The 13,111-nt window shown below is 37.4% G+C and overlaps 1 protein-coding gene across 6 annotated transcripts in view; it reads right to left on the bottom strand.

Annotated features, from left to right (window-relative positions):
- CTNNA3 (catenin alpha 3) overlaps nucleotides 1-13,111 on the bottom strand; it is a 1,703,691-nt gene that overhangs the window by 119,128 nt on the left and 1,571,452 nt on the right. The window contains exon 16 of one of the 6 annotated variants that reach the window (XM_073240983.1): nucleotides 1,221-2,404. The exons of the other annotated variants lie outside the window; for them this stretch is intronic. Within the exon in view, the coding sequence (XP_073097084.1) occupies nucleotides 2,365-2,404 (40 nt within the window). The 3' untranslated portion in view covers nucleotides 1,221-2,364. Of the gene's footprint in view, nucleotides 1-1,220; nucleotides 2,405-13,111 lie in introns of those variants that run through there. 6 annotated transcript variants of the gene reach the window in all.

Here is a 13,111-nt window from a genome sequence, read left to right as displayed (position 1 = left end):
TTCTCATAAACACAGAACTATGCCATTAGAATGCAATTAAAAAGTTCACATAATATGGTAATGAAGGGATTTCCTCTCCCTGTATTGCCTGATCAACAGCCTTATAAGAGGTCCTTTATTCAACATTTGTCATAGTATCTTATATACCTGGGTATAAGCAGACCCAGGAGATAAAAAACTTGGAATCTTTACTTTCCCTATTCATATCTCAACTCCTAACAAGATTCTCGTCTCTCTCTCTCAGAGCTGAATATCTGCCGTCACTGTGTCTACTCCTTTACATCTTTTTCTTTCACCTTCCTCTTTTGCTGCCTATCTCCATGTTCTCTTCACCCCTTCTTCCTTTCTATCTTAAGCTGTCCTACTTCAAAATTCTCTACAAGCATTGGCATATCCTTAATACCAAGGACACTGCCTGATATTCAGCAGATGCTCTGTAAATGAGCAGAAATTCTAGAAAACCTTACAACTTTTGTCAAATTAATATATTTTGTCAAGTAAAATTGATATCACATTGCATCTTAAAATACAAAATTTGATGATGATAGGTAAAGCACTCTGATATATTTTTTGAATAAACAGTTTTTAAAATATTAGTGCTTAAAGCAGTATTACTTTTTTCTGAGTATTTTTAATTTTTTTTATTTAGATAATTATTTTTTATTGAAGGGTAGTCGACACACAGTATTACATTAGTTTCAGGTGTACAACACAGTGATTCAACATTTATATACATGATAATTCTAGCTACCAGCTATCACCATACAAAGTTGTTACAATATTTCGACTATATTCCTTATGCTATACATTACATCCCGGTTACTTATTTATTTTACAATAGGAAACCTGTACTTTTTTTTTTTTTGAGAGGGCATCTCTCATATTTATTGATCAAATGGTTGTTAACAACAATAAAATTCTGTGTAGGGGAGTCAATGCTCAATGCACTATCATTAATCCACCCCAAGCCTAATTTTTGTCAGTCTCCAATCTTCTGAAGCATAACAAACAAGTTCTTACATGGAGAACAAATTCTTACATAGTGAATAAGTTACATGGTGAACAGTACAAGGGCAGTCAGTCATCACAGAAGCTTTCGGTTTTGATCATGCATTATGAACTATAAACAATCAGTTCAAATATGAATATTCATTTGATTTTTATACTTGATTTAAATGTGGATACCACATTTCTCTCTTTATTATTATTATTTTTAATAAAATGCTGAAGTGGTAGGTAGATGCAAGATAAAGGTAGAAAACAGTTTAGTGTTGTAAGAGAGCAAATGTAGATGATCAGGTGTGTGCCTGTAGACTATGTGTTAATTCAAGCTAGACAGGGGCAATAAAACCTCCACAGATGCAGAAGATTTCTCTCAGAACAGGGGGTGTGAGGTTCTAAGCCTCACCTCTGTTGTACCCCAATTTCTCACCTGATGGCCCCCCTGTGACTGTGCCTGTCTTAGGTTGTTCCTCCCTTGAGGAATCTTACCCGTCTCTGGCTACACAGTTATCTTCGGGGCCATACAGGGAAATGCAAAGTTGGTAAGTGAGAGAGAAGCCATTTTGTTTGAAAAGGTTAGCTTTTTACTTCTTTGCATATTTATGCCCTGTGTCTTCTATGCCCAGCATTTGTCTTGAGGTATCTCTACCACTTGGAGGAATTATGATACTCGGTAAATTCGATATGAGGCACGAATTCTATTTAAGAGTTGTAATTAGAAGGAAGAAGAAAAGCTATAGAAGTAGCAGATGGAAGAAAACATGGGAGGATTGATTAATTCTTTGACATATCTTCTTGTAGAGTAACTTCAGCATGTATAGGTTTTAAACTACTAATTAAATTGTGTACACACATTAACATAATAGGAGTACAGTTATATAACCAAAGCAGACCTACAATTACCAGCCATCTCCAGTGAAACCAAGAAAACCAGTTAGGCCCCCTAGGCATTTGTGAAAACTTATCTATGATATGGTGGATATTGTCCAACTGAACTTGAACAGTCTGAGAAAAATCATACAAATTAAAACAACCCATTCCTGGGGACTGTTCACATCCCATATGTTCTTTTAACAGTAGATAGTCTGTAGTTGTAAGATTTTGGAGTGCTACAATTTGCACTTCTCCTAATTCTTGGTTGAGTTTCAACAGTATAGATCCAGTCTAATTTGTTTTACTGTATGCACAGGCCAGCTGAGATATCTCCTTCTTCATTCCCATGGCAAGTTCAGGAACCGGTGGGATGAATGCAGCTACAGCTGTAGCAGCGCCTGGATCTTTGTTGAGATTTTTTGATGATCATCTTCTAGTATGAGTCTTCCAGAGAGTGCTGATGTTGAAAGTTCTTCTTCATATCGTATCTCAGTTCATTATCTGGGTAGCCAAATTAGGCTTTGATCCTCTGTATAAACACAAACAGACCCTTTGTCTACAATTTTATACACTCTTTATACCATTGTGTAGAACTCATTGGAGGTCACCACAAAGGAAATGCTTTTTTTTTTTTTTTAGAGAAAGGAATATTATCAGAAAAATGTACTTCCATAGCTGATCGCCTGACACCATTTTAGTGGTCAAAATTAAGGATATTTAAAGCATGCATTAATCATTGATTTACAGTTAGTTATATCCTATCAGGGAGTAATCACCCTTTTCTTTCTTTCTTTTTTTTTTTGTTATCATTAATCTACACTTACATGATGAATATTATGTTTACTAGGTTCTCCCCTATACCAGGTCCCCCCTATAAACCCCTTTACAGTCACTGTCCATCAGCATAGCAAAATGTTGTAGAATCACTACTTGTCTTCTCTGTGTTGTACAGCCCTCCCCTTTCTCCCACCCCCCCATGCATGCTAATTTTAATACCCCCCTTCTTCTCCACCCCCTTATCCCTCCCTACTCACCCATCCTTCCCAGTCCCTTTCCCTTTGGTACCTGTTAGTCCATTCTTGGGTTCTATGATTCCACTGCTGTTTTGTTCCTTCAGTTTTTCCTTTGTTCTTATACTCTACAGCTGAGTGAAATCACTTGGTATTTCTCTTTCTCCACTTGGCTTATTTCACTGAGCATAATACCCTCCAGCTCCATCCATTTTGCTGCAAATGGTAGGATTTGCCCTCTTTTTATGGCTGAGTAGAATTCCATTGTGTATATGTACCACATCTGCTTTATCCATTCATCTACCGATGGACATTTAGGTTGCTTCCAATTCTTGACTATTGTAAATAGTGTTGCAATAAACATAGGGGTGCATCTGTCTTTCTCAAACTTGATTGCTGCATTCTTGGGGTAAATTCCTAGGAGTGGAATTCCTGGGTCAAACGGTAAGTCTGTTTTGAGCATTTTGATGAACCTCTATACTGCTTTCCACAATGGTTGAACTAATTTACATTCCCACCAGCAGTGTAGGAGGGTTCCCCTTTCTCCACAGCCTCGCCAACATTTGTTGTTGTTTGTCTTTCAGATGGCAGCCATCGTTACTGGTGTGAGGTGATACGTCATTGTAGTTTTAATTTGCATTTTTCTGATAATTAGTGATGTGGAGCATCTTTTCATGTGTCTGTTGGCCATCTGTATTTCTTTTTTGGAGAACTGCCTGTTCAGTTCCTCTGCCCATTTTTTAATTGGGTTATTTGTTTTTTGTTTGTTGAGGCATGTGAGCTCTTTATATATTCTGGACGTCAAGCCTTTATCGGATCTGTCATTTTCAAATATATTCTCCCATACTGTAGGGTTCCTTTTTGTTCTATTGATGGTGTCTTTCACTGTACAGAAGCTTTTCAGCTTAATATGGTCCCACTGGCTCATTCTTGCTGTTGTTTTCCTTGCCCGGGCGTTCAAGAAGAGGTCACTCATGTTTATGTCTAAGAGGTTTTTGCCTATGTTTTTTTCTAAGAGTTTAATGGTTTCATGACTTACATTCAGGTCTTTGATCCATTTTGAGTTTACTTTTGTATATGGGGTTAGACAATGGTCCAGTTTCATTCTCCTACATGTAGCTGTCCAGTTTTGCCAGCACCATCTGTTGAAGAGAGTGTCATTTCACCATTGTATGTCCATGGCTCCTTTATCAAATATTAATTGACCATATATGCCTGGGTTAATATCCGGATTCTCTAGGCTGTTCCATTGGTCTGTGGCTCTGTTCTTGTGACAGTACCAAATTGTCTTGATTATTATGGCTTTGTACTAGAGCTTGAAGTTGGGGAGTGAGATCCCCCCTACTTTATTCTTCTTTCTCAGGATTGCTTTGGCTATTCGCGATCTTTGGTGTTTCCATATGAATTTTTGAATTATTTGTTCCAGTTCATTGAAGAATGTTGCTGGTAGTTTGATAGGGATTGCATAGAATCTGTATATTGCTTTGGGCAGGATGGCCATTTTGATGATATTAATTATTCCTATTCAGGAGCATGAGATGAGTTTCCATTTGTTAGTGTCCCCTTTAATTTCTCTTAAGAATGACTTGGAGTATTCAGAGTATATAAGTCTTTCACTTCTTTGGTTAGGTTTATTCCTAGGTATTTTATTTTTTTTGATGCAATTGTGAATTTAGTTGTTTTCCTGATTTCTCTTTCTGTTGGTTCATTGTTAGTGTATACGAAAGCTACAGATTTCTATGTGTTAATTTTGTATCTTGCAACTTTGCTGTATTCCAATATCAGTTCTAGTAGTTTTGGGGTGGAGTCTTTAGGGTTTTTTATGTACAGTATCATGTCATCTGCAAATAGTGACAGTTTAACTTCTTCTTTACCAATCTGGATTCCTTGTATTTTTTTGTTTTGTCTGATTGCCATGGCTAGGAGCTCCAGTACTATGTTAAATAACAGTGGGGAAAGTGGGCATCCCTGTCTAGTTCCCGATCTCAGAGGAAAAGCTTTCAGCTTCTCGCTGTTCAATATAATGTTGGCTGTGGGTTTATCATAAATGGCCTTTATTATGTTGAGGTACTTGCCCTCTATTCTCATTTTGCTGAGAGTTTTTATCATGAATGGATGTTGAACTTTGTCAAATGCTTTTTCAGCATCTGTGGAGATGATCATGTGGTTTTTGTCTTTCTTTTTGTTGATGTGGTGGATGATGTTGATGGACTTTCGAATGTTGTCCCATGTTTGCATCCCTGGGATGAATCCCACTTGGTCATGGTGTACGATCCTTTTGATGTATTTTTGAATTCGGTTTGCTAATATTTTGTTGAGCATTTTTGCATCTACGTTCATCAGGGATATTGGTCTGTAGTTTTCTTTTTTGGTGTGGTCTTTGCCTGGTTTTGGTATTAGGGTGATGTTGGCTTCATAGAATGAGTTTGGGAGTACTCCCTCCTCTTCTATTTTTTGGAAAACTTTAAGGAGAATGGGTATTATGTCTTCCCTGTATGTCTGATAAAATTCTGAGGTGAATCCATCTGGCCCGTGGGTTTTGTTCTTTGGTAGTTTTTTGATTACCACTTCAATTTTGTTGCTGGTAATTGGTCTGTTTAGATTTTCTGTGTCTTTCTGGGTCAGTCTTGGAAGGTTGCATTTTTCTAGGAAGTTGTCCATTTCTCTTAGGTTTCCCAGCTTGTTAGCATATAGATTTTCATAGTACTCTCTAATAATTCTTTGTATTTCTGTGGGGTCCATCATGATTTTTCCTTTCTCATTTCTGATTCTGTTGATTTGTGTTGACTCTCTTTTCCTCTTAATAAGTCTGGCTAGAGGCTTATCTATTTTGTTTATTTTCTCGAAGAACCAGCTCTTGGTTTCATTGATTTTTGCTATTGTTTTATTCTTCTCAATTTTATTTATTTCTTCTTGATCTTTATTATGTCCCTCCTTCTGCTGACCTTAGGCCTCATTTGTTCTTCTTTTTCCAATTTCTATAATTGTGACATTAGACCATTCATTTGGGATTGTTCTTCCTTTTTTAAATATGCCTGGATTGCTATATACTTTCCTCTTAAGACTGCTTTTGCTGTGTCCCACAGTAGTTGGGGCTTTGTGTTGTTGTTGTCATTTGTTTCCATATATTGCTGGATCTCCATTTTGATTTGGTCATTGATCTATTGATTATTTAGGAGCGTGTTGTTAAGCCTCCATGTGTTTGTGAGCCTTTTTGCTTTCATTGTACAGTTTATTTCTAGTTTTATGCCTTTGTGGTCTGAAAAGTTGGTTGGTAGGATTTCAATCTTTTGCAATTTACTGAGGCTCTTTTTATGGCCTAGTATGTGCTTTATTCTGGAGAATGTTCCATGTGCACTTGAGAAGAATGTGTATCCTGTTGCTTTTGGATGTAGAGTTCTGTAGATGTCTATTAGGTCCATCTGTTCTAGTGTGTTGTTCAGTGCCTCTGTGTCCTTACTTATTTTCTGTCTGGTGGATTTGTCCTTTGGAGTGAGTAGTGTGTTGAAATCTCCTAGAATAAATGCATTGCATTCTATTTCCTCCTTTAGTTCTGTTAGTGTTTGTTTCAGATATGTTGTTGCTCCTGTATTGGGTGCATATATATTTATAATGCTTATATCCTCTTGTTGGACTGAGCCCTTTATCATTATGTAATGTCCTTCTTTATCTTTTGTTACTTTCTTCATTTTGAAGTCTGTCTTGTCTGATACCAGAATTGCAATACCTGCTTTCTTCTCTCTGTTGTTTGCATGAAATATCTTTTTCCATCCCTTGACTTTAAGTCTGTGTATGTCTTTGGGTTTGAGGTGAGTCTCTTGTAAGCAGCATATGGAAGGGTGTTGCTTTTTTATCCATTCTATTACTTTGTGTCTTTGATTGGTGCATTCAGTCCATTTACATTTAGGGTGATTATTGAAAGGTATGTACTTATTGCCATTGCAGGTTTTAAGTTTGTGGTTACCAAAGGTTCAGGGTTAGCTTCTTTACTATCTTACTGTCTAACTTAACTCGCTTGTTGAGCTATTATAAACACGATCTGATGATTTTTTATTTCTCTCCCTTCTTATTCCTCCTCCTCCCTTCTTCATATGTTGGGTGTTTTGTTCTGTGCTCTTTTTAGGAGTGCCCCATCTAGAGTAGTCCCTGTAGGATGCCCTGTAGAAGTGGTTTGTGGGAGGCAAATTCCCTCAACTTTTACTTGTCTGGGAATTGTTTAATCCCTCCTTCATATTTAAATGATAATTGTTCTGGGTACAGTAGTCTTGGTTTGAGGCCCTTCTGTTTCATTGCATTAAGTATATCATGCCATTCTCTTCTGGCCTGTAGGGTTCCTGTTGAGAAATCTGATTGTAGCCTGATGGGTTTTCCTTTGTACGTAACCTTTTTTTTCTGTCTGGCTGCGTTTAATACTTCATCCTTGTCTTTGATCTTTGCCATTTTAATTATTATGTGTCTTGGTGTTGCCCTCCTTGGATCCCTTGTCATTGGAGTTCTGTGTGTCTCTGTGGTCTGAGAGGACATTTCTTCCCCTAGTTTTGGGAAGTTTTCTGCAATTATTTCTTCAAAGACATTTTCTATCCCTTTTTCTCTCTCTTCTTCTTCTGGTACTCCTATAATGCGGATATTGTTCCGTTTCAAGTGATCACTCAGCTCTCTTAGAATTCTTTCATTCCTGGAGATCCTTTTATCTCTCTCTGCATCAGCTTCTCTGCGTTCCTGTTCTCGGTTTTCTAGTCCATTAATGGTCTCTTGCTTCTTGTCCATTCTGTTTCAAAGTCCTTCCAGAGCTTGTTTTATTTCTGTATTCTCCTTCCTTAGTTCTTGCATATTTCTCTGCAAGTCCATCAGCATGGTTATGACTTTTGTTTTGAATTCTTTTTCAGGAAGACTGGTTAAATCTATTTCCCCAGGTTCCTTCTCAGGGGAAGATGTAGCAGATGCCGAAGCTGTCTGGGTTAGTCTTGTCTGGATCTTATTTTTTTGCCTTTTCATGTTGATAGGTGCTATTGACTGTCAGCTGGGAAGGCCAAACTTTTCACTTGCTACTGGCCTTTCTTTACTGGGACACCTGCAACCCCTAGTGGCTTGTGTTGGGTAATTGCGTGTAGACTGGGTCTTTGTGTCTTGCCCGGCCGGTATGGAGGAAGCGCCCTGGAGGGTTAATGGATGGGGGTGCTGTTTGGCTGTTTACCTCTGTGAGGGGTCTCAGAGCTGTTGTCCAGGGGATTAGTGTGCCCGGTTTTCCCTGTAATTTCCAGCAACTGGGCTGTGACCTATGTTGTTTCCATCCAGCTGTTACGTCCCTGTCCCTTTAAGACTTTCAAAAAGCACTCGCTTTTCTTTGTCACAGGGACATCAGCTTTGGAACCCACTGAGAGGTCTTGCTGCCCTGTTTCCCTAGTTTCCAGCCCTCCATGCATGCACTGTGTCTGCACTCTGGTGCGGGTGGTTGGGGCTGGGCGTTTAGCAGTCCTGGGCTCCCTCTCCCTCTCTGCACTCTGATACCTCTCCTCCCGCCGGGAGCTGGTGGGAAGCATGCTCGGGTCCTGCCGGTCCAGGGCTTGTATCTTACCCCTTTCACCAGGCGCTGCACTCTTGCATGTGTGGATGTAGTCTGGCTGTTGTCCTGTGTCTTCTGGTCTCTCTTTTAGGATTAGTTGTATTTTATGTTTTTGGGAGGAGATTCCCACTGTCCTACTCATGCCGCCATGTTGGCTCCACCTTGTATTTTTAATTTTTTAAACTTAAATAATAGTAACATTAATGTTGGTATCCTCTTAGAAATCATAACTGTGACAAAGATGAATATGTTTGTTCTTATTGAGGAATAGTCATAATTTTTTCTTTTTTCCACAATTTTTCAGCAATGTATCATATGTGATCATAAAAGATATAATTAAATACTTAGAAAGTGTTACTCTAGAGCCTGTCTCCTGTTCAGATAGGGAAAATGAATGAGATGTCTCAAGTGTTATGTAAACCATGATATGTGAGAACTGTTTAAGTTCATAGTCAAGATAATACTTAAAATTTACCTGAGGTGAGAAAAGGAATGGGGGTAAGCATCATGTATGAAGAAACATTAGTACTTATTCTATCCTCTAAATATCATGAAGCAAAAACTTTCATAACCCTAATAAATCCTAATGGGCTTCCAGGTTAAAATGGCAGATTGTTACATGTTTCTCCTCTAAGACCCACTGAAACTACAGATAAGTTCTTTACTTCTAAAGACTGAAACCCACTGGGATGGAGAGAATAGAATGGGAGAAGAGACAACAGCAAGAAATATATGGCAACTAGAAAGGAGATGACTAGTGTTAAATAATACAGTCCACCTGAGAAAGCTAGGGTCCAAATCAGCAGGGGTAAACTAAGAATTAAAACAGATTTAAACAGAAAAATCCATGCATAACTGAAATTTGGGGTGAAGAGAGAGACTGAAAGAGGCAGTGTGATTCTCCCTACTACTCCACACCACTGATCATCTGCCTCTCCCTCTCCCCAGGAAAAGTTTGGAGATTATTCTCTGAGGAATAATCCAATAGTCCAAATAGTGTTTGCATCGGAGATCTTTAGACTTATTTATGGGGTGGAGTATATTTTACTGACAACAAGGCTATTAAGTGAAAGTGTGGATAGCTCATACTCAATGTAGAGACGACCAGCCACTCTACCTTCCACACCTCTGCTCCCAGGACCCTTACCTTCCAGGCAGGAATTTGAAAGGTGCTTCCCTGGGGAACTGGTGCAAGGGGAAAGACTTGCTTTCTTCCAGCAAATCCTACAGCTTAAGTCTGTCCTTAGAAAGTACCAAAAGCTGAAGAAAAGTAACGCTGAATCTAAAAGACACCACAGTCTCAGTGTAATAATGTAACTTAGTCTGTGTGACTATGTAGATGGCCTTTTATCCAGGAGAAAGCATGTTTAAAACACTAAGCCTGTCTTTTCTGCCCTGGAATAATGTATCACAGTGGTAGTGACAGAGGTGCTGTGTTCTATTTGTAACTGTGCACAAACAACCAAAGTACAACCTGCTTTGTGTCTCCAGGTCAGGCTGCAAAAAGTAGTAAATGGTCAGTGTGCCAAGGGGCTTGTGCCAAAGCTCAGGAATGGCGACACCAAGACATACAGAAGTAATTGATACAGCCTCTGGTAAAGTGCTTTCTAAGAGTTTGTCAAGTTGCTGTTAGCCTATACCAAAATTCCCAAAGCTTGTTTAATTATGTGGCTCTCCCAACTGTGGCTAGACCCCATGGGTTGAGTCTCTGTTAGAAGTGCCAGGCAAAAGTGCCTGTCATTCTCCCTACACATCATTCTTAGATTTTTCTATCATGCTACCATGATCACAATTATTGACTAGTTCCCTAATTCCTACTTAATTTTAAAAAATTCTGTCCCCTTTCTAAGGCTTTTCATCATCTACCACTTCCTTCATGCCCATCTAACTTCTTACTTTATTTATAGTTTTTTTAGACTCCCCCCCCACCGCCCCAAAGTGGATCTGATACATTCCCACCTCTTGGCTTTCACTCTTGTAGGTTTTCTCACTGACATCATCATCTCCTTCTACAATCCAATTACCATATCTCATTCAATCTAATACAAAAATTCACTTGTTCAGACTTCTGTTCCTCTACTTATTCTATTCCCACTGGTAATCCATCTTTTTGTAAATCCTAACATATTTACAGCTAGAAGCATATAGTGCTTACAATTATTATTGTAATATACAATTATTATTGTCATATCTAATGTAATATAAGCTTGTATTACAATGAGTAGGTATCCAGATTCTGAAGCTGGACTCACTCCAATTCAAATACAATTTCATTTGTGTGTCCTTGAGGAATTTATCTGACCTCTATGAATCTCAATTTCTTTAACTATAAAATAGAATATAATAATCAATCAAAGTGCCCTTAAAATAAAAATGAGAAAACATATATGTTCACCATAGTGTAGTACATAGAAAGTATTTGTTACACTTTACTATTATTTTGCCTCTTATTAATAATAAAATAGAAGTTGAAGAAAATGAGAAAACACAGCATTCAGTGACATTTTGGAAAAGGTAGTTTATTATTTTTTTCTTTTTATTATTTAAAAACGCATAAAGCTATTTAAAATCTATATGTGGAACAGAAAGCATACTGCTACCAAACAGCTGACCACTTGCTGATAAATACTGCACTGCAGCTCTGATTCCCCATTCTCACAGGCCCCATCACAAACAGGCTAAAACACCTACAGTGAAAGAGATGGGGTGTAGGTGGAACTAAGGGATAGCCTATATATAAAAGTGTTAACTTTAAGTCTCAAAAACATTGTGTATCTGAGAAAAACTATTAAAACAGGATTGAAAGTAAAAAATAAGGTTTCATCCATTTCAAAACAATTGGAGATGAAACACAGTTTATATGAACTGAAATTAAACTGAATCTGGAACCAGTTCAAGTGCAAAAGTTATCAGAGTTTAAAACTCAATTCCTTCACTGCGGTTTGAATCTACAATATTCCTGTTCTGTGGATGCCTTCGGCAGTGACACCTATAGAGTGTGAGAATGTTGGGCTGCTTAGCTTTTGCAAAACATGAAGTATCTATTTTCCAACGAGTTATCACTCTGTGGAGTTGCGAATCCTCTTCTAATACCCTAGCTACAGATTATGACAGCCTCAAAGTCATTGAGCATCCTTTACAAAGTCATATTTCAGCACCCTTTTCCAACTTGACAATAAAACATTAATTCCTTTAGGAGGAAGACAGATGCAGGGAGGGAAAAACAACACTGAAGTATGTATCTTCACCACCTGCTGGTGACATATCCTTAACCTTCCTGCCTTTTGCTCTCCTTTCCAACCTCATTTCAATATATCCTTTCTAGCAGTGTGAATTCTCTCAACCCCTTGAATCCTATTGTAAATCCCTTTCCACCCTAGGAATTTAGGTAAATCCAATCCACTAGTTTTCTCTGAACACATAAAGATAAAATATGTTCACTCTGCTCCTAATAGATATTTTAAGTTTCAAAGTGGGTGATGAGACATAAATAAATAAATAATTTTCCTAATTGATTGCTTTTTATATATTCAGACATTTCTCTTTCTCTTTCTCTACACAAACTCTCACTCCACATTTGTCTTTTCAAGATTTTTCATATTTCACAATTGACATCACCCAGCAAATAGAAGCCACTAGGCATTTATTTCCTCAAACTCCATCCCTTTATTTATATACTCCCTTTCTCTTTAGTGACAGAGGTTTCCTCCTCTTTCCCATGGTTCCTAGAAAAAAGGATTCCTATATGCCTTTAAGTTAAATGATACATTTTTTTGTCATTTGTACTTACAGGTTATGTAACTACTAAACTTAGCATATTTATTTATTAGGAATACTGATAGATCTATCATGATTTATAACATATTTTCACTTTTATATGTACCTCACATTTCCTTTCTATTTTTTCCATTTTCTAATTTTTTATTCAAGTATAGTTGATATATAATATTATACTGGTTTCAGGTATACAACATAGTGATTCGACAATTCCATACATTATGAAATGCTCACCATAATAAGTGTGGTTAACAACCAATCACTATACAAAGATATTACAATATTAAACTACATTTCCTACATTCTGCTTTCATCCCCATGACTTACTTTTATAACAGGAAGTTTGTCTTTCTTTAACTACTTCTTCTATTTCACCCATTCCCTTATGGCAACCATCAGTTTTTTTGTGCTTCTGAGTCTATTTCTGTTTCGTTTATTTGTTCATTTGTTTTACTTTTTAGATTCCACATATAAGTGAAATCACGGTATTTCTCTTTTTCTGTCTGACTTACTCACTTAGCATAATACTTTCTAGGTCCATTCACATACTGCAAATACCAAGATTTCATTCTTTTTTATGGTTGAGTAATATTCCATTGTGTGGAGTATGTATGTGTGTGTGCATGTATATATATATATAAAACATCATCCTTATTCATTCATTGATTGATAGACAGTTTGCTTCCATATCTTGGCTATTATTAAAATGTTGCAATAATCATAAGGGTGCATACATCTTTTTGAATTAGTGATTTTGTTTTCTTTAGATAAATTCTTAGAATTTATTACTGTGTCATGTGGTATTTCTATTTTTAATCTTTTGAGGAACCTCCATACTGTTTTCCACAGAGGCTGCACCAGTTTACATTCTCACCAACAGTGCACA

This window comes from Manis javanica, chromosome 7, assembly GCF_040802235.1.
Source record: "Manis javanica isolate MJ-LG chromosome 7, MJ_LKY, whole genome shotgun sequence".
Lineage (NCBI taxonomy): Eukaryota > Metazoa > Chordata > Mammalia > Pholidota > Manidae > Manis > Manis javanica.
Note: the sequence above shows the minus strand (reverse complement) of the source record. Positions and strands in the feature narration are given on the sequence as shown.